Here is a 22,105-nt window from a genome sequence, read left to right as displayed (position 1 = left end):
ATCAGTATCAATATCAATATATCCCAGCCTTTTAGAAAAGGATTAGTGGTGACTTTTGTTTCTGAGGATCGATAATATGTTGGTAACGACGCCTTTAGGAAATCCCTTTGTGCCATTTGCCTCCTTGAATGTGGGAACATTTATGTCTCCTTCCACAGGTGATCAGCGAGTTTGAAGCCTCTCCTGACTCATTTTCCTACAGAATTCCCAACCTGAGTCGGAACCGTCAGTACAGCGTCTGGGTGGTCGCGGTGACTTCAGCTGGGAGAGGAAACAGCAGTGAAATCATCACGGTAGAGCCATTAGCTAAAGGTGTGCCACTGTAGAAAAGACCTCATTTCCCATCGTAATTGGACTGTTTTTAAATCCCTGTTCTATCAGAAATAAAGCTTACGGTGCCCTAAAAATCCCCAGAAAACCAGAACATCACGTGTTATCACATTTCAGCGTAAGAAATAAGGTTGCTGCTAGCTGGCACTGGGCTTTTGCGCAAATCAGAAAAGACTCCACCAAGGGTTAGTGGCTTTACAACTCAAAGTGCCTTAAGGAAAGTAAAGACAAAGAGCCCCCACTCACCCCTTGGGGTAAGTGAAAATCACCCCATAGTAACTCCTCAAGGAAGTTCTACTTTCATCAAAATCAAGCATCGTATTTCTTAAAGAGAAATGTTTATTTTATTGTGGAAACTTACAAATATAAGAAAATCGTCAGTTCTTCTTGTATTGAGAGAACTGCTGTAAGCAAGACCTTAATTAATAGTGGGAAGTCCGAGTCCCCAAAGAACAAAAGGTTCCTAAAAATGAATACAGTACCTTCACACTGAGACGTTATACTGGTCCTTAGAAAGCACATATAGGCGCAGAATATTCTTACTCTACTTCTGGTAATTGCTCCCACCCAGTGTTTAGGGTACCGCTGTATTAGCACTTTTCACAAGTAAATGTGCTAACATCACAATTCCAGGGCCAGCAGGAGGTGGCCCCTGATTTTGGAATGCACCACATTGGCAATGTTTTACTAACAAGGCTGCTAGGTGCCCAGAAGAGGACAGAACACTCCCAGATTCCGATTTTACCTCTCAGAGCTCATGATAATGTGCTTATTAGTGTGATACTAAGAAACAAGCAGAATAGAGTAGTGAGGGAAAAGGAGAATACTGTCACATTTTGAGCACAATTACAGTTAGAGAGTAAATGTATTGTTGCTGAAGAAAATAAATTCGTGGATTTTTTTGGCTATTAGAATCTTTGATTATGATATCCAGCCACCCCTAACGTACCCTCTCACATTTAGCAACAGTGATTATCAGTGGACATAAGGACTGCACCGTGGGATAAAAGCAAACCAGCCCATGAAATGCTGCAGTGGCTTTACTTCTTCTCTCCTGCTGTGTGTTCAGTGTCAGGCAGGTGGTTGGAAAAGTCCTTTTTCTCAAGAGACATCTGGCAGGAGGCAGAAAGGGAGAGGGGTCGGCACTCAGACACCCCCATACCTGGGATGGGAAGAGCCTACCGGGGAGACAGAGTCAGGTCCAGGAGTAGCTCTGCAGAACACCAGCTTTCTCTGGGGAGGGTGAGGCACAGGGGATGCCAGAGAGGAAGGGGCGAGGGCAGACAGCAAGAAGAACCAGGAGCGTAAGGCCAGGAATAACAGAGATGTTTCGGAAAGGAGGGAGTGGTCTGCCATGGCAGCAGCTGCTAGGAGGTCAAGGCAAACAAGACTAGAAGTGCCCTTGGGTTGGCCACACAACCTCGCTGACCTTGAAAGCAGTTTCCTGGGGATGGGAGCTGGTTGAGGGGACAGAGTAGATGGGAGGTGAGGAAACAGGTCTGCTTGGCAGAAAGTTCTCCAAAAACACACACCACCTGGAAGAAGCCACAGGCCAGAGTGAGGATGGGTCTCACCCAAGGAAAGGCTCTGGTTTCACTGTGGGCTAATGTGTTAGCCAGCAGAACATGTTTGTGTGGTGATGGGAAAACCCAAGTGGAGAGGGGGAGGTGATAATCCAGGAGGAAGAGCACGGCCACAGGGCTGAGGTTTGGAGGAAGAAGGCCAAGGGGGCTTATAGGTTTGGTGGCAGGAAATGCAGAGTTCCCAACCTGGGTTTTCTATTTCCTCTGCCAAGCATTAGGCAATTTGGGGTGTGGTGGAGAAAGGAGTTTGAGAAAAGGAAGGACAATAGGAAATCATCACTGTAGAGAAGCGGGAAGGAACTTACTAACAAAACAGTAAGATTGGAAGGGAGAGCGGACAGGTCAGCCGAGGTCGGTGATTGTAAATGTTTGGTGGGTCCTAAATTCTCTGTTGTATGGATTTCTCCAGAAATGTTCAGCTTCTCATGTTCCAGTGGGGTTCCCTCAGAGTTAGGCTTGATCCAGATGGGTTTTCCAAAAAGGGACTGAGCTAAGGAACCTCTCAGGCACGGAGCAGATGTTCTAGATAAAAAGCTCCACCCAGAAGCCCCAGACACTGGCAAACCACAAAGGCTGACAGGATCAAGCTGGAGAGGTGAAGCTTCCGGCAACCCAAGGAGACTGGTCCAGGTTATCCTGTCATTGCTGGGAGATGGGTGCAGGCAGCATCAGTGCAAATCTGTCAGTGGGAAGCAAAGTCCAAACTCTAGAGTTCGGGACTCCAGAGTCCCCGCAGACAGGACTGCTGTTTAGCAGATCAAGTGGCAGAACGGAGACATGGACCCAGTCCCGGAGGCACACCATCCCGAAGGAGCCCAGGGCCAGGGTCGAGCAGTACAGGACCCAGGAAGGACGTCCAGGTGCAGGTGGATTGATTCTTGGAATCACCTGAGGTGCGCGTTAAGACTCCTTAAACCCATCAAAGAGCCATTGAGTCACAGGTCAGCATAGGAATCTGCATTTCTAACAGAGATTCTAGATGATTCTCTTGCCTGTGCCCATTTGAAAACCAGTTCTGGTGAGCTCTGTAGCTTATTAGTCTTGGAATTTCAGATGAGGACCCTTGACCTTCCAGCTGCCCCCAGTGGGCATTAATTCTACACACTGGGTGTGTCGGGCTTCAAGACAAAGTGGTTCTGGCCTCTGTTTCTCAAAATGCTGATGGGAAATTATTCATAAGGCCTGGAATTGATTTTAAGGGTTATAGCTAACACATGACAGCACTAAAATGGAATAGAGTCACATAGTCTAGACTGACTTGAAAGGAGAAAAGTACAAAAGATCGGAATGCATGAAACGTGGCAAGTATTAATTTGGGGCACTTTGTTTTCACTCACGTCCCAATACGTGTATAACTTCTGGATTCAACGTGCGGTTTGTTCCTTACAGTAGGAAGGGGGATGTTCAAAAGCTTGGAAGTCCCTACCTCTAGCTGGATTTCCTGATCATCCCAATTTTGCTGCAAAAATACTCCTCATCCTATAAAAAGATGGTCTGAAGGGCTTGAAATGGAGCATGCCACACCACCAATGCCAGAAGTTCAATGCGACCTGACCAAAATATTTTTGTTACAATAAAAAATTAAAAAACGTCAATGACTTGAAAAGTGGCCTCCACCTTAGAATACCATGGAGAAAGTGTGCCGTCCATGAGCCGTCTCTGAAGGCTCTGCTCTAAGGAGGAAGACCTTGCTGTAATATTTGCTGCACAAAACAGGCTCAGCTTCTGAACCCACCAGCATGTCGTTTCAGTTCTGGCCCACAGCACTCCGAACAATGAAAATAAGAGTTGTTTGGTAGACTTTAATGACCAAGGCTGGTGTTCTAGACCGGGATGCCTCTGTAATGACTTGACTCCATCTTTCCCGAAATTCTAGGGCTTTCCTGGAGAGCCTGCTCCCCATGCCCATTGGCCAGTCCAGACCCTCAAGTCTCAGATGATTCAGGGTCCCAACACTGGTCCAATCTTTACGGGTCTAGAACCAGACTGGGGCTACCTTCCATATGTGGTCTCTGTGTCTATGTGTCTGGGCCTGGCTGAGCTTCCAGAGGGTGTGTCCCAGAAAGCAGCATCCCGATGTGTGGCAAAGGTGGGGCACATTGTTTCGCTTCTGCAAGACTTATGTCTTGGGGTCAGCTTCCGTGTCTCACTCAAGAAGATAGCGCTAGGAACCTGTCAGGGCCAGCTCCTCGGTCTTCACGGAGGCCCCTGCCGACACAGGTGCACCCGGGCTCTCTCCTGTCTACTCCTGCTGCTTTGGGACCGTGCCGATACCAGATGCCTCTGGCAGATGCTTCTGTTGGAGCATCCGAATCACTGTCCCAATCAAACAGTGTTCCTCGAGAGAAGCCACTCTGAAAACAGTCGCTGTCCTTAACGTTTGTGCCGAAGACCAAATTGATACAATAAAGCCAGGAAAGTACCACAGAATTGATAAATAGAAGTTGTTCCGGTTTACCTCTCCATCTTTGGGGGCTTTCTGCCCTGTATTGTCTATTCTCTCCGATATTAAAAGTATATTGAATGTGCATTTTTGGTGTTGAGATAAATTGCTTAATAACGTGCCTTGACAAATAATTGGGCTCATAGAAAACACAGCTTGGGGCTGCTGGGCTTATGAAGGCCCAAATATTTAATTTCGGCTCCTCACATTTAGTCAATTGAAGGGGAAAATGCTCCAGTAGGGATTTTCAGGTATTTGTATGTTCTTCCAAAGACAATCCTTTATACACATCCTGATACCAGGGAATAGTGTTGACAGGTGTGACATCAGTTGGCTGTGATGCATTCACCCTTGTAGGGGGTGTTACTATATTGGGAAAGGTCATTTTGGCCTTTATGTCACTAAAGCCATGGTGCAATTGGACTTCTGCTGTGTTTGGTGCTCCAGCTCCGGCACGAATCCTGACCTTCAGTGGCACAGTGACTACCCCATGGATGAAAGACATCGCCTTACCTTGTAAAGCTGTTGGGGACCCTTCTCCTGCAGTAAAATGGATGAAAGACAGGTAACCAGTAACCTAATGTATGCCTTTAGTGAAACTCTAAGACAGTACATCAGACATACCAGGATGGGACTAGTGGTCTAATTCTAATTCTCCAGGAAAATTCCAGGAGACATCAAGTCTTCTGATGGAGAGGAAGTTGGGGTAGTGGGCAGAATCTCGGCTTCAGCACCAAAAGGGTCTGGTGTATTGTATCAATCTTCTGTAAATTCAGAGCCTTTCAATTCATAAGAGAATGCTTGAGAGGAAAATAATCTAACCAACCCAATGATCTCTGCACTTCATCATGTAAATTTCCTCTATAACCAAGATGAACACTCCCACCCTCATATGAGATCGGGTGGCCATTTTTCTCCTTCTGAGATAATGGTCCAACTAACCCTACCTCCAGTGCTCTGAGAAATAACTTCAAGAAATGGAATGCATTAGGACTTCGCTAATAGAAAATCTGGTTTTCCACATTAATAGTAACTATTAAAATAATAGCAGCCAAGATAGGAGGGGGAAAGTGGGTGAGATGTGTTCTGTCCTGTAACTTTTCTAAGTGCTTTCTCTATGTTCAGAAGAAGAAATTGGAATATAAATAAAGGGCTGAGACTTCACTAATGAGCATGGAGATTTGATCTAAAATGGGTTCAGAAGAGTGCTGATTTTCAAAGAAAAGCACTTAAAAGATATAAACTATTGAAATAATGGTCTTGGCCCAGGGACCACTTTTCTCCTCTCTTTTAAAATCAGTTAATCCAAATAAAAATAAGTAAATAAAAAAATAAGTAAATAAAATCACTTAATCCAAGGAAATGAATAAGCTCCCAAGGGTCAAGAGGCATTCTGCCTGACGAGAGGATGACCCTAGGTGACTGGGCAGCTGCCACCATGGATACGGTTATGATCACAGGGAGCTCCCTTTACACTGAGACCAGCTCATCACCCTCTTGAGAGACCACAGTCCACTTTCTTTGTCAAAATCATCAACACCTGTGAATTTAAGCAGATCTACAAGAGACCCTCAAATTTAGTTGTCCCTATGCGACTGGGTCCAAATGGTACTTCTGTCCCAGAAGGAATTTTTACAAGAGGAAGTCGCCGTGCGTACATGGTGGAGGAGAGAGGGAGACACCCATTAGGGATGTGATGGGCCCTGACAGATGTGAGAGCCAGAATCCAAGCCCCCGGCACAGAGCTAACTTCCACCATAGCCTGTTTTTTTACAAAGAACGAAATTCAGCCGTTTGATTGTTTATGTCATGGAATCACAGTTTAGTTCCAAATGTGTTATCTACTTCAGAAAAGACTCTTTATGCTTTTCCCCAGTCTCAGCTAATTTGGATTGTAATTTCTTTAATCTGTGCCCTTTTCTTCCTGTGAGGCAGTAACGGGACACCCAGCCTGGTAACGGTTGATGGGCGGAGAAGCGTCTTCAGCAACGGGAGCTTCGTTATCCGAACCGTGAAGGCAGAGGACTCCGGCTATTACAGCTGCATCGCCAATAACAACTGGGGATCAGATGAGATTATTTTAAATTTACAAGTACAAGGTACAAAACCGGGGGACTCTTTTTAATGGCTTCTTTAGATGCGTGCCTATATGCGAAGAGTCACATCGACCTGATCTAAAAATCAGCCTTTCTAAGGAGCTCATTGCTATTTTCTAGTACAAAAATAGATAAATGCATGCTCATTTTGGAAAATGGAATGCTGCCAATCAAAGAAAATAGAAACGTTCATCGTCCCAAAGATAACACTATAAAAAGGATAAAAGATATATCGTTATTATCTTTTACTAACATTTTTGCATCGCGGAGAAAGTTCATCTTGATAATGTCCGCCAGTTGCATGGCTTCCTTTACATATGTGTAAGTGTAACCCAGAACACATAAACAAAAGATAGGCCTAAATTGAGGTCTTTTATCTGCTAATTGGCTAAACTTTTCTATGCAATGTACATTAAAAGGACTCCACCTAAGCAAACTGCTATAATATTTAGTGGGGTTTTTAATACAGCGTATATGGTTTTTCTTGATATCAGACACCAAAAGTACATGACAAATCCAAGATGGCCAAATTAAAGCCAGGTGTAAAATCCCAAGTGGTCACCGTCTGGGTTCAGGTTTGGTTGCACAGTGATACTTTATCAGTAGAAAAATCAAAGGGTATGCTTCTTTGGATTTAAGTGGTGTCACATTAATAAATCACAGTGAGTAACAATAAAATTAGTATTGTCCTCAGTGAGAGACGAGGGGAAGAGAGCAAGTACATTTTAAAAAAAATGATGCAATGTCGATCTGCAGTTTTCCCCACCTTCAATATATATGGGCCTCTCTCAGAAGAAAAGAGATCGGCATTTTATGGGAAGCTTTCTATATCATTTGGATAACATGATTCTGAATTTCTTCCATGGTTCTGTCTTCGGTGCTGATCCAAAAGAATATTGAGGTCCATTGGTTGGAAGTTATGTATTCTTCAAACCTTGTATGAGTATGCAAGTTCTTGTGTAGCCACTCAATGGCATGCCTTTGATTTTCAGAGTTTTGTGTGTGTGTGTGTGTGACATCTTGGAAGAGTAGCTTAAAAAGTGGAAATTTTTGCAGTTCTTTTTCTCACTAGCCATTCTCGCCTCCCCCTCCCCCTCCCTGAGAACAGAACAGCTAAGTGGGTGCCACTTATCTTTCTCACTTGAATCATGGCTGAAATTCAGAGTAATGCATGCATCCTTAGTAAGTTGAAAGAAGATTTCAATCAGCGACGAACAACTCAGAAATTCAAGGAATCCGAGCGGAAATGTGTTAGATATAAATCCAAGTAGAAATGCGGTTTTTCGTTAAGTAATAGATTCAGTCTGCTCTATCTCTTTAACCCAGGACATCGACTAAATAGACACTCTGACAGAAGTGAATTGCGTATTTTGGCACCCTAAAACACTTATTTAATAAATGGTTGTTAAAAATGATTTGGTAAATGGCTGTTAAAGCAGATGAAAGATGTGAAAAACTGATTCTTGTTTCCTAAAAACTGTTCCCTATCTAGTTCCACCTGATCAGCCTCGGCTTACAGTGTCCAAAACAACGTCTTCTTCCATTACCCTCTCGTGGCTCCCTGGAGACAATGGGGGCAGTTCCATCAGAGGTAATAAGCAGTAGGTTGTCCACAGTCATTAATTGTCATTATCCCCAGGCCAATAAGTGACACATCTTCATCAAGTAATCGTTATGTGTTAGTTATAATTAATTCTCCCACTACCTCAACAGCAAGCCACACATCTATTTTTATGGTATGTACTGAAACTCATCATCCATCCAAGGCATCTCATTCACAAATTTATCATTATGCATCCAATTTGAGTGAAAGATTAACAAAGGCAGAAGAGAAAGAAAGAATTTGGTAATCTCTCCCCCAAGATTCTGCATACTGTTTCTTCCCCATGTTGTCAACACTCCGTCATTCATTCACTCTTGTACTCAATCATTCATTCAAATAACCACAGTTTTTGTTCTAACTTCTAAAACACGGAAAGATGGAGAACCTAGAATTTATATGGGAAATGATCTATTTGCACAAAGCTTTTGCAATTAGTCCATAGCAGAAAAGAGTAAAGGATGTTTGTCCTGAGGAACAAAGTAGCGTGATATTTCTAGCCGGCGTGAAGTTGGGGAGAGCATCACTCTAAGCAAGCTGTGGCCCCAGGAAAGGAAGAGAATCTGGAGGAACAGACTGAAGATGCACAGGGGTGGGGGGCTAGTCCTAGAGCACATGGGAGGGGATAGCCGGCTTGGATTTCCAAAAGCAGAGACCATCCCTTCTTCTGAGTAAGGAGCAGACAATTGGAAATAGGGGCCATTTCAGGGCAAAACCAGTGGGATGCTGGAGTCAGCTCCTTCCAACTCAAGAGAGCAAGCTGTCCTATCTCTTCCCCACCTTGCACTTACTGACTACACCCAGGGGGATCTTTATACACCACAGAAATCAGAAATGCTACTGGTCAGGGCTCCATTTCTTTCTTTCTTTTTCTTTCTTTCTTTCTCTTTCTTTCTTTCTTTCTTTCTTTCTTTCTCTTTCTTCCTTCCTTCCTTTCTTCCTTCCTTCCATTCTTTCTTTCTTTCTCTTTTTCTTTCTCTTCTTTCCTTCTTTCCTTCCATTCTTTTTCTTTCTCTTTTTCTTTCTTTCTCTTTCTTCCTTCCTTTCTTCTTTCATTTCTTTCTTTCTTTCTTTCTTTCTTTCTTTCTTTCTTTCTTTCTTTCTCTTTCTTCCTTCCTTTATTCCTGCCTTCCTTTCTTTCTTCCTTCATTTCTTTTTCTTTCTTTCTTCCTTTCTTTCTCTTCCTTCCTTCCTTTCTTCCTTCCATTCTTTCTTTCTTTCTTTCTTTTTCTTTCTTTCTCTTTCTTCCTTCCTTCCTTCCTTCCTTCCATTCTTTCTTTCTCTTTTTCTTTCTTTCTCTTCCTTCCTTCCTTTCTTCCTTCATTTCTTTCTTTCTTTCTTTTCTTTCTTTCTTTCTCTTCCTTCCTTCCTTCCTTCCTTCCTTTCTTCCTTCATTTCTTTTTTTCTTTCTTTCTTCCTTCCTTTCTATCTTTCTTTCTCTTCCTTCCTTCCTTCCTTCCTTCCTTCCTTCCTTTATTTCTCTCTCTCTCTCTCTCTCTCTCTTTCTTTCTTTCTTTTTGAACAGCCAGTTGTTAAACATTTATCAGCACTCCACTGAGTGAAAGGGAGGATCTTCCCTTTAAAAAAATACCACTTGTCTTATTGGGTAGTGAGGATGTGTTTGTGGTTTTGAGGGAGTGTGGGGAAGTGAGGAAGATTTGTAACAGCTGCCATGTGAAATGCACAGGGAGTCATTAATAGACCAACAAAGTCATTGCCAAGAGGGAACAAGGCCCCAGCTGCAGATAAATAGCCCAAATTGTGATGGTCACAATTTTCAGTTTAATGACTTCCTCAAGTGGTGCCGGACAGCTGGGAGGAAAAGTGGATCTCAGGTTACCAGAGCTGATGACTGGCCCAGTAAGTGTGGACAGAAGTCATAAGAGTGAGTGAAACCAAGTTCCTGGTGAAAATGGCCTCCTGAAGAGTCTAGGCTGGTTAGAGAACATTGTTATGGGGAAAAAATGGGGCATTGAGGTAAGAGTTCAAGGGATTCTAGGACCCCAATCTCAAATGAAATGAAGTTTTGGTTCTGTAAGCGTGAGAGCAGGGGAGAGGTAGTACAGAAAGTGTCAGAGTGGAAGGTCTTGGAGATGAAGCCAATTTTAGTAATGAAGAATTTCCAAACAAAGACAAATGGGGGTCCCTGAAACACAGCGGTGGCCAAAGCCATTGGCATGGGGGATCCCATTGCCAAGGGTTAGAAAAGCTTCCCAGATGTGATTTGGATGGAGGAAATTAGAAGGAAAGTATACTCCTGGTTATGTCCAGGGCAGCAAGGAGGTGGTTTGGGCAGGGCTGGAGGGGAAGCCAAGAAGTGATGTTGGGAGCATGGGGAACACAAACCCTCAGCCACCTGCCAGGTACTGAAGGAGATTTGAGGGGTGCAGATAGGAACCCTCAAAGAGAAAAGAAGGCTGGGAAAGGAAGAGGGACCCCAAGGATGCAGAGGACCAGAGGGGAAGGAAGGAGCAAAGAACAGGGAGGTTGCAGACCCTGACCCCAGAAGGAAGAATCGAGGACAGGGGACCTCCATGTGGGAGGTCTGCAAAACACTTAATGCTGCCATTGTGGGGTTAGGAACCTCTGTAGCGCAGAGCTGAGAAGTGTCTTGCCTGTGTTAAAAATGGAGCCCCACGGGCTGGAGGAAGATACAAGCCCACTGGTGTGGAGGCACCATGCACCAGGCAGACTGGTACCTGGGTTGTCGGGGTATGAACGTGGAGGAGACAGGGACAGAGAAAACCAGACATGTTTGACCCCAGGAATTGGCTGGGGCAACAGGGGTGAAGGCCATACCAAGGAGGAATGCCTCAGTGATCACAAGGGCCAGGAGTGCTGGCTTCGGAGTCTGAGGTGGGTTTTGAATCTTACTGATGGGGCTCTAGGATAGTCCCCTAACCTCTCTGGACTTCAGGGTCTTCATCTCACTGTGGAGACAATCACTGTCTCAGAGGTCCAGGTGAGGTAACGAAAGGAACGGGGTGAGGCCAACGAATGGCACATGGTGAGCACTCAAGAAATGGACGGTTGATGTTCGTGGTAGTATGAGTGCAGGTAATAGTGGTCAAGTGTGGAGATGAACTGTTGGAAGGATTTTTCAGACAAGCAGAGGCAGGTTGCCGTTGAAGTGTTGGGATGGCTACAGGATTTAGAGCCGGTTCCCTTTGTGGTTGTGGACTGGGTAGGGGTTCGTGGATGAGATTCCTACCCCCTTGATCACATCGGTCCAGCTTTTCCAGAGCTTTGGTTCTCTTGAAAATAATTCAGCTTCAGATCATGATGATAGCCCAGGATTCAGGCACGTGTGCTCTGAAGCCAGATGTCTAGAGATTTCGTGCCTACTCCCTGCTGCCCGCGCCACCTTTTTTCTTTCTTAAATTTTTTTAATGATGTATTTTATTTCTGAGAAAGGGAAAGAGAAAGACAGATTGCGAGGGGGGGAGGGCCAGAGAGAGGGAGACACAGAATCCCAAGCAGGCCCCAGGCCCCAGGCTCCAAGCTGGGGCTCAAACCCACGAACCGTAAGATCATGACCTGAGCCAAAGTTGGATGCTTACCTGACTGAGCCACCCAGGAGCCCCCACTACACCATTTAAAAGGAAATGGGGAGAAAGTGGTTTTATTTTCACCATCCCACTTAGCGATACACTATAGTAATGTCGGGTATGGCCTAACTACTAATGAAAACATCATCATGGCACTCCTCCTAGCCTAGGTTCAATTTCCTGCATCAGGGAGACTTCAGATGTTCTCTTCCAAAGATGTGTGAATTCTGAGAACTTTCACCCCATACAAAATGCAAACGTCCACCAGCTTCTAGGAGAACGGAAATAACGCTCTTTTAAATATCTCGTGCTTTCTGTAGGATACATATTGCAGTACTCTGAGGACAACAGCGAGCAGTGGGGAAGTTTTCCAATCAGCCCAAGTGAGCGCTCTTACCGCCTGGAAAACCTGAAGTGTGGTACTTGGTACAAGTTCACTCTTACTGCGCAGAATGGAGTGGGACCAGGACGCATAAGTGAAATCATAGAAGCGAAAACGCTGGGGAAAGGTACGTATGCCTTCTGGTTTCTACATTTCCTGTTTTCGAGATCGAATGGGGGATCGGAATCCCAAAAGATGCATCATATATTTGCACGCTCGGTTGTGAGTTTGAACCTTGTGGTTCCCGAAACAGGTCTGGAAGTGTTACAGTGAAATGAGAGAGGTGGCCAGTCTTTAGAGAATATCCTGGATCTCTTTTTTCATTATCTCATTTGCAGTGGAGAAAAGGAGTAGCAGTTGAAGATCAAGGGCTTTGGTGCCAACATAAAGTGCCCCGGCTGGGTGGCCATGAAATAAGGCATTTGCCCTGTCACCTTCTTCTCGTGTGATCGTCTTCCTCAGTCACCCATGACCCCTGTATCCAGAACTTTTCACATTGCCTCAGAGGCCCCCCCCCTTTTCAGGTGGGAAGTGAGTGGGATAGACTGTTGGCCTTTAATGTGAATTGGGTTTTAATCTGAAACATGGACGTTGGAGGAGATGAACCCCAAGAGGAAAATGACACTCAGTGGTGTAATTGCAATCTGGGGACACCAGTAAGAGGAGGGGTACAGTGGCACGTGGGTGTAGGTGAGGCAGTGAAGAGAGAGTCTCTGTGGCTCCCCCTCACATCTGACTCCCATCTGGTGCACGGGATGGCAAAAGAGGTAGAGATGGGAAGACAAAGGCGCTGTTTGGATCTGGCACCAGAGTTGCGGATAAGATGCGGCCAGGGTTCAAAGGGTGAGGTATCGATTTATGCAGAAATATATCCATTAGGCTCTGGGCTCCAGCAGGAAGTGCTTGGATAGCAAGGGATACCTGCTTGCACTTCCCAAATTCAACTAGACTTCTCTTGAGTCAGATCTGTCCGCATGAGAGTAGAAACAGGTCAGCTCGATACACAACACTGATTCCTTCAGAACCACTCAAGGAGGGGCTCCTGGGTGGCTCAGTCGGTTAAGCACCTGACTCTTGATTGTGGCTCAGGTCATGATCTCACAGTTGTGAGATCGAGCCCCACATCAGGCTCCGTGCTGAGTGTGGAACCTGCTTAGGACTCTCTCTCTTTCCCTCTCTCTCTCTCTCTCTCTCTCTCTGCCCCTCCCCTGCACTCTCTTGCACACTCTCTCTCTCTCAGATAAATAAACATTAAGAAAAGAAAGAGAACCACTCAAGGAAATGCATTCATGAAAATAGCACTGTTCTTCAAGAGCTCTAAGATACACAAAAATAACCCCTACCCACCCAGTTTTCCCTCTCACACCCAGGTTATTATGGTTGGAGACTGCCCATTGGTCCATAGGTCCCTATAAATAGCAGACACATTGCAAGTGGCCTATGATACAGACTTGGGCCGAACTCCTCCCCCAGGTGGGGAAGGCAGCCCTTCATGGGTGTATCCCGTGAGCTGACCCCCCGCACTGTGCCTTCCCCCTCAGAGCCCCAGTTCTCCAAGGAGCAAGAGCTCTTCGCCAGCATCAACACCACGCGCGTGAGGCTCAACCTCATTGGCTGGAATGATGGCGGCTGTCCCATCACCTCCTTCACACTTGAGTACAGACCCTTTGGGACCACGGTCTGGACCACGGCTCAGCGGACCTCTCTCTCCAAGTCGTACATTTTGTACGACCTTCAAGAAGCCACCTGGTACGAGCTGCAGATGAGGGTTTGCAACAGTGCCGGCTGTGCGGAGAAGCAGGCCAACTTCGCCACGCTGAACTACGATGGCGGTAAGCCGGCTGGCTTCACGGCCCTCCTGTTTGTGCCGCAGGACGTGTGCATGTGCTTACTGTCCCTCTCCCATTCGGCATTCATCCTTGGCACGGGGCGACCAGCGCCCACAGAACCCTTTAGGCGTCAGGGCCATTCCGTTGGCTCCCTGTGAGGCTCCCTAGTTGACTGCGCTGACGTGACCATGGCTCTGTTCCAGAAACAAGGGGCTGAGGGCCAACGGGAATCTCCTTAGGGCATCTTGGTGCAGGAGTGATTTGTCTTCGGGCTGAAGGATTCTTAACGTTCACTTGCCGAACACGTGGTTCTCTGCCTTTGTCAATGACCGTGAGCTAACGCTGCCTTTGTTGTCTCCTCACCCCTCCCCCACCCCATCCCAACCCACATAACTTCGTCTTTGCTCTCATTTAGCCCTTAAATTGCATGCGCAGAAACAGTTTTCATGGTAAAGGAGCTTATGTCAGGCCCTGAATGGAAATGGCACTGATGAAAATAGAATAGTGTCGTAAGATATTAGTGTGTGTCCCGCCCCCCTGCACACATACACACACATGCAGTTCGCATGGCCTTTCTGAAAACCAGGCGAGGTGTCTTGTGATGTTTAGTCAATCAAAAATAACTGATACAAGTTTTTATCCTTTTCTTTTTCCTACAACTAGTATCAAAGGCCATTTACTGATATCTGAACAAATGCCCAGCCCCGTGAAGCTGAAAGGTAGTGTGTCATTGATTGCTCTGTGGTTAGGGAACTTTAGAAAGTCTTAAATAGCAGCATATGGGTGCTGATTTCTGCAGCTTTGTGGTGACTTTCACTCAGGGAAAAGCAGTGAGTAAGTTAGGAGCTCAATCACAAGACCCACCACAGTTCATCCGGATGCTTGGAGCTCCTGGCTTAGCATTCCCCTCGCCCCTCTGAGCCTTCTGGCCAACACCACTGATTAGGTCAGACCACAGAGCTGGATGGCTTAGCCCAGAAAGTCTATACTGGAGCAAATACCCCAATGCTTTATTCATCACTAGGCAGGCTAAAGGGTGTCCCCTCCTCTGCTCATGTGTACTTGGGATCTTGCTTAATTAAAGCTCTAGCAAGAACCTCTTTGGGGTGGAGGCTATCCTGCCCTAAGCAGAGTGTCCGTGAACCCACAGACCCTCAGAAACAACCAAAGGAAGCCGACAAGGTGACGTGGGCTAGGATCCTCATTTGCCCGTTTTCTGTGGACTGTGCTAGATGGCCCAGAACGAGTTCTTCCTGCTCTGGAACACTGTAAACCCATCCCCAAGTCTCCTTTCCGGGGCCGTCTCTCCACAAAGTCCCCCTCAGCCGGAGTCCAGACCATGCACGTAAGAAGGCCCTGCGGTGGAAGCCTTCCTGACATTGGTTACACCAGCCCTCAGTCATAGGCAAGGGATGTCGTTCAAGGGTGTCCCGTCTCCAAGCATCACCCACAGGCAGAGAGCAGCCTTTCCTATCGGCTTTCTCTTCCAACATGGTTTAAGTCTTTGATCTTACAAAATAAAGGACTTTCGAGTACCAAACACCTTGCTTTGTATTTAAGAGTTCCCCCAAAGCCCTCTGCTAGCAGGTACATTTTGGGGCGGTAAGCGTACTTCTTATTTTAGCGTGTAAGTAAAATAAGTAAGTATTTACGCTTAAGTAAGCGTACTTCTTATTATCGGCTTACAGTAATTGACTGAAGATAATCACATGCCGGCACATCGCTTCTCTGTAATCTGTGGACGTGCCAGAGCACTGGGCCTCGGCGTGCACATTGGCGATATGGTCACGCCAATCTTTGAATTAGAAACCACTCACATGCAGAATTGGAAACTATGATTCAAACTTACAAAGCAATGTGCAGATTTTAAATGCTTGCCTCCAAAAAAAAATTTAAAAAAAAGCAATGCTCTCATTTCATCCGACGTCTTAGATTACAATCACGCAAAAGTCCTGCGAGCTACATTTGATTTTCTGAAATCTGAAATAATTTTATTGCAGTAGGAAACAAAAATACATGCTTATATTTTCCTTGAAAAGGATTATGGGTTTCTTTGAACTGATCCCATGGATCTATAGCTTCGACATCTCTTTTGTCATATCTGGATGAAGGTTTTCCTTTGATTTTTGGAGAAATGGACGTGGGCAATTAGCCTCACACCCGTGCCAGTCAGACCTCAGATGCTTCCCTTTCTTTCTTTGACTCTTTCTTCTGCCATTTCCTTAGCCAAACGGTAGCACGTGTCCTTCTGCCGTCTTGCTTTTGCAGACCATCTTCACTGCATCCTCTTACATGGGTTCTGAGAATCCCAGACTCGGGATTCCAGCTAAAAACACTGCACAGTTGGAAGAACCCTTTTCTTGGCCTCGGCAGATAGCACAGGGGACTGGGATTCTGTTATCCCTGCTCTACTTACGAAATGCAGGCTGAAGACCATTGGTGTGCAGGGACGAATTGCATTATCTTTGCATTATTTTTTCCTAAGCCCCTGACTTCCTGGCCCTTGGTTTACCTGGAAAATACAGTGGGCTGGAGAGTCTTACATGATGGAAGGTGCCAGAATGCATGCCCCATGAAGTGAGGATGTATGTTTGAATCTCTGCACCCATTGTATTCAGGCTCTACGTAGAAAGCAGCTTGAGATAACTCAGAGTTCAGTCTACTTAGGCGTTTCCTTATAATTCTAAGTAACTTAAATTTCATGACACTGTATCATAGTGCCTGATCATTAAGGAGCTTGCTTTGGGGACCTGGATGCTTCCTCTTTTCCCACAGCTCTTGTACCCTAAAAGGAGAGCTTCTAAAGTAGAGTTGGTCTTAAGCCTGTGATAAAAAGCAAGGGGAGAGCCCCACAGAAAGGGATGTTAAGCTTCTTTAAGCCAGTGTGGCTGGTACAGTCTCCCTTCAGACTCCTGTCCACTTGCCAGACCTATTGTTCCTTCTTTGATGTGCAGCTTTTCAAACAGCCTCCGTCAGTTGCCCTGAGGGTGACAATTCCAGGTAGATGCATGTGGCTTTTTAAAGCCCCTCGCCTGGACAGTGTGGTCTTCAAGGGCCTGCGCCCAGCAGTACGTTGCAAAATGAAGTCCCTTTCAAAGAAACGCGCTTCACCCTTTGTGCAGATCCCGAGTTGATGTGCTGCCGCATAAGTTGAAAGTTGGGCAGAGGAGGGGCGTGAGAAAGTAAACAAATCAGCAAGGACCTAGATAAAGAGTTCCTCTCATCTCTCATCACCCTGGACACCCCTGGATCACACAGCGCGCCTCTTGTAACCGTCATCCCTAAAACCTCCTCCATGCTGTCTTCATTAATAGCCATCTAACACCATGGCCCTGCTTTCAGGTACAATCCCTCCACTCACTAAGTCGGTTGTCCAAAGCGAAGAAGGGCTGACGACCAATGAGGGGCTCAAGATGCTGGTGACCATCTCCTGTATCCTGGTGGGGATCTTGCTTCTGTTTGTGCTCCTGCTGGTGGTGCGGAGGAGGCGGCGGGAGCAGAGGCTGAAGAGGCTGAGAGGTGAGTGGAGGCCCCGCGGTCACCCGCACGCGCCGTCGCTGGACAGCCAGCCTGGCAGCAACCCGGCGAAGGTCCCCCAGCTGCCTGACTCTGTGACGTGCCTTCAGCAGGACCGCAGAGCCTTGGAGGAAAGCTGCACACGTGTCACCACTCGCACGATCAGAAACTGAGCAAGGGTCAGCCACACCCCGGTCTCCTAAATCCTAGACATTAGGAGGCCAAAAAATATATATATATGTTTTCTCATGGTTTTGCAACTCTGCGTGCTTTCATTCTCAGCCCATTCCAACGATGCCGTCAATTATGGCTTCCTTTTCAAAAAGCCCTATCGCATGTGCTGTGGCAGTGAGAACTGTTTTATTGCTGGGAAGCGGAAATTGAGGGCTTGTGGTAAAGCATTGTGAGGCAGAAGACACACACTCCCAAATTAGAAATTTGAGCTGAAGCCCAGTGTAAGAGTTTCACTCTAACTAAAAAAACAAAAAAACAAAACAAAACAAAACAAAAAAGCCATGGAAAACAAGAGCCTAGGCCAGACGAGAGCCATTGTTAGCAGGCTGGTCCCATTATTACTCTGTCCCGCTCCGGGAGGTCCTGGTGATGAAGCTATTTCCAGCTTCTGGCCGAGGGCCCGTCCTTGCCCTTGCCCTGCGGTGTGAGGACAGCGAGCCCTTTCAAACATGCAACCCCCTACAGGAAGAGCATCTGAGTCCTTGGCTTTTCACCTGTCAGGGTATGTAAGCAGGCCACTTTTTTTTATATAAAATGCGGGGACACGATGTTCTCATTTTAATGTCAGTCCAGGGTGGAGTGATGTCACGCAGCCTCCTGCATGCTCCTCAAAGACACGTCTGCGGAACAAGTAGCACCGTCCCCAGTACGTATCTGTGACGTCCCCAGACAGCGCTGATGCGCACGGAAAACGTTGACCTCTTCCGTAAGCGCTCCAGTTGACCATAATCCAATTAGAGCAGCAGAATGTGGTAATATTTTCTCCAGTCTGCGCTTATGCAAAGCATCCCTCTTTATGTGACCCTAACACATTTTCCCCTCAAGTTGCTTCCACCTTGCCGACAAATTAAAATATCTGAAATACGTTGCACTCCATGTGTACACATTAATAACCCTTCCACTTAAATCTCCTGTAGCCCCATAAAATTTCAGATGAACCGTCGATCTCATGGAAATATCTTTTCTAAATGGCGTTAACCACCTACTTAATTTTGCAGGCTTACCTTAGTAAACCCCACATCCCAAGCACTGTGCTTGATGCCTTGATGTATCAAGATGAAGAGAAAGAGACTTCTGAACTTTGGGTTTAGCGTAGGAGGCAGACATATGAGCATCTACCAGGAAAAGAACAAAAATGTCACGAATGCTAAAATCGGGCTTCAAACAAATCCTACGTAAGCACAAAAGAGGGAGCAATTAATCCCAACTGGGGAGAGACCGGGAGGCCATCTAAGAGCTCTCTAAGAGCAACGTATTGCTTAACATTTGGAGAAATCCAGGATAAAGGGAGCTGTGTTGGATTCTTTTCACAAGTGCTCATCACTAAGATACCGAAAGGATGTTTCTATAACCCTGTCACAGAAAACAGAATCCCACATTCTGGACTTCGGGGACAATGTTATCGAGGAGTCAATAACTGACAGACCGGCAAAGGTCTGTCCTTGTCGCGTTTCGACAGCCAAATCCAACTAGCTGCATTTCGAAGGCTATGAATTGTTCATGGCACATCTTATAAGACCCACAGTAAAATTTTTGGATTAGTCATTTCTATTTGACCACGAGGGTTCCACAGCAAATGCATTAAACGTGAAGGCACTCCTTCCCAGCATGCTACAGACCCTCCGCCAAATTTATCGTTCCGCTCTCCCCCGGCCCCATTGTGTTCTCCTTCTTGCCCAGTTCAATTTACCCTATGCTGCTTGTAATTTAAGCACCCCAGTCTCCAAAGATGCTAAGGACGCTGCTGACTCTTCCCAAAGCATGGGGCTGGACTGATGGCAGGCCCGTGCTTCCTTTATTTTCCTTCTTAACAATGCCTTGTAATTCAGTAATTGTTTTGCGAGGGCTCCTGCCAGAAAATATCCAGGGACTGGCATTTTTATTGTTGGCATCTCTACCTCTAGACACCAGTATTTTGTGGTGGATCTTGGTAGAGAAAACAATACATCACATGAGAGAGCACAGCCTTTCACTACCCGGGAACGGTTTTGTTTTCTTTATGCCTGAGAAAAAAACAGAGCCAACACAAAGGTTTCAACAGGAAGAAGATAAGTGCCGTGGCAAAGAGGCTGTGTTTATGCAAGATGCCGAGAAGACAGGGGTTTCAGAGAAGTAGACTGCCGTAATACAAAAGTCACTGCAATCTTGCATTTTGTACACGCCTCGTAAGGCCTTCCTGATCCAGAGTCAGACAAGAGGGCAGCAAGAACGCAGAGGGCTTGGGCACCCGCTTCTACCTGCTGCGTCACGGCAAGTTTTAATGTGGACGCACAGAAGGAAATCGAATTCAACAAACCATTCTTGAACCATTATCTACCACGTGCTGGGTGTAACTGCTTTTCAAACCAACGTAAAATGTTCTCTTTAATTACTTCCGTTTGATCACAAGGGTTTGACCAGGTCCCAGATGGAAAAAAAGATGACTAAAACCCCATCCCAGAACTGTAGAAGCTGACACCCTAGTGGCAGCGAGTAAAGGCTTACAAGAGACAGACATCTGCCTATAACTGTGAAAAGTGTAGCATAAAAGGACAGAGTAAGTGTCATGGGTTATAGGGGAGGGGGTGGGTAGTTGTTAGTGAAAGGCCAGGTCTTGTCCCCAAAATATCTGTCTTTCAGCCCAGCAGGGCTCCTGAAATGTTAATTAATGACGTGAAATGTTTCCAGTTCAGTCATAGAGGAAAACTATAGCCAGAGCTTAAAGTAGTAGGTGCCTACCTATTAAACAGAGCTCATTAGTAGAATCACCCACTTACAACCTGACCCACATAAGGCACAGGTCCTGTGCCTGGATTAGAGTGAGTTCAAATATATTCACAGATTCAACAGAAGAGTTGCTTCATAAAATATTTTTACTGCCCCCAAATAAGGGCACTTCTAATAATATGTCGATGTTGCTTGAGCAACCACCAATTAAGATCAAAACTGGAAATAAAATTTAGATTACAGAAAAATATTGTGATTTAATGAACACTCTAGGGGGTTACTATTTAGGGTCACCTCCATTATTGTTGACCTTGTTTGATTTTTAGAAACTACTAAAAGTTTATAAGCAAAGTATGCTTTACCATGTAGACAAGCAACCTAGTTAGGTGAATATAACATAATGTTCTTTATGTAAAAGTGAAGGAAGGAAGGGAAAGGGCAGGGAAGGGAAGGGAAGGGAAGGGAAGGAAAGGAAAGGAAAGGAAAGGAAAGGAAAGGAAAGGAAAGGAGAGGAAAGGAAAGGAGATGGAAGGAGGGTAGGGAGGGAGGGAGGGAGGAAGGGAGGGAGGAAAGAAGGAAGGGAAGGAGGGAGATGGGATATAAGCAATTGAGCCAACCTATATTTTTTCTTACCTGAGAACTTTCCCAATTTTAGAGCATAGTGACCTCCTAAATCTAAATTGTCTACAAGTGCTACATTTTTTAAAAACCTGTAACCTTATCCAGGAGGCCAGAAGCCACATTTTTGCATGTAATCATACCCTAATTTTTTCCCCACTTCTAAGTCTTTCCAAGTGCAAGATTGCAGAACAAATTCCTGGCTGGGCCCATGATCCCAGAAGCCCTAACCTTGTAAAAATGCGATTCCCACATCAAGTAATCGACTCCATATCACTAAAAACCTCCTTTAGTGTGAGTCTACCCAAAAAGGGGCAAAGTTATGTTGACACCAGCCAGTGCGGGTCAACTCACAGGCCAAGTCTAAGAGCTACTTCCGGGACTTCAAATAAGCTGTAGATTAAAAAAAAAAAACAGTGGATATCAAATTTGACCATGCTTCTGTGGCAAAATGCCTTTCTTCCTTTGAACAGAAGCATAGTTATTTTAAGCATGCTTTAAAATGGGTTAATATTATAAAAACAGATCAGTTCCAGAAGGCCATTCCCAGAGAGAATCTGGCCTCATGGTTCTACACGGGCACAGTTTAAGGTGGGGGGTGGGGTGGGCATGAGGAATTGTCATCATTTTCTGAGGTCTGACATTCCATTCATCTGTTCTGCAAATGAGCTCGAACTCTCCTCCTTTGTAGGAACAAAAGTCAGCTTGAATTTTAACAATCTAAAGGAAGAGCAGTAAAGAGACGTCATCACCAAGCTAATAAATGCCCAAATTGCAGTTTATTTGGGATCAGAAGCATGTGCTCTGAAACTTTATTCCTATGCTTTGCTTGCTTCCTACCTACTTTCCTTCCTTCCTTCCTTCCTTCCTTCCTTCCTTCCTTCTTTCCTTCCTTCCTCCCTCCCTCCCCTTCCTTCCTTCCTTCCTTCCTTCCTAGCTTCCTTCCTTCCTTTCTTTCTTTTCTTTTTTTTACCTTAATTTCTTAATAAAACTATTCTTTCAAAACACCAAATTTGCCACAGGAGAATCGAGTAAAAAGAGGCCTCTGTATCAGAGAGTGGGGAGCAAAGGAACGTTGGGATGGCGGCAGGGCCAAGCCAAGGGCAGCCCATGGAGTGAGGGACCGAGAGGGGGCGGTCAGGAGAGAGACAGTAGCCTCAGCCCTGGAGCTGTGCCCCGCCTGGGTGGTCTACTTGGCCCATGTCTGTACTTGCAGTTTT

General features: G+C 45.7%; 1 protein-coding gene across 1 annotated transcript in view; it reads left to right on the top strand.

Moving 5' to 3' along the window:
- The window catches only part of DSCAM (DS cell adhesion molecule), a 628,479-nt gene that overhangs the window by 566,593 nt on the left and 39,781 nt on the right, over positions 1 to 22,105 (top strand). Inside the window, exons 21-27 of the mRNA XM_047100488.1 lie at positions 159 to 312; positions 4,804 to 4,921; positions 6,292 to 6,455; positions 7,945 to 8,043; positions 11,921 to 12,109; positions 13,524 to 13,814; positions 17,154 to 17,330. Of these exons, the coding sequence (XP_046956444.1) occupies positions 159 to 312; positions 4,804 to 4,921; positions 6,292 to 6,455; positions 7,945 to 8,043; positions 11,921 to 12,109; positions 13,524 to 13,814; positions 17,154 to 17,330 (1,192 nt within the window). The remainder of the gene's footprint in view (positions 1 to 158; positions 313 to 4,803; positions 4,922 to 6,291; positions 6,456 to 7,944; positions 8,044 to 11,920; positions 12,110 to 13,523; positions 13,815 to 17,153; positions 17,331 to 22,105) is intronic.

This window comes from Lynx rufus, unplaced genomic scaffold, assembly GCF_022079265.1.
Source record: "Lynx rufus isolate CCGP_SWC_20201006 ecotype Redwood Valley unplaced genomic scaffold, mLynRuf1.p SCAF_5, whole genome shotgun sequence".
Lineage (NCBI taxonomy): Eukaryota > Metazoa > Chordata > Mammalia > Carnivora > Felidae > Lynx > Lynx rufus.
Note: the sequence above shows the minus strand (reverse complement) of the source record. Positions and strands in the feature narration are given on the sequence as shown.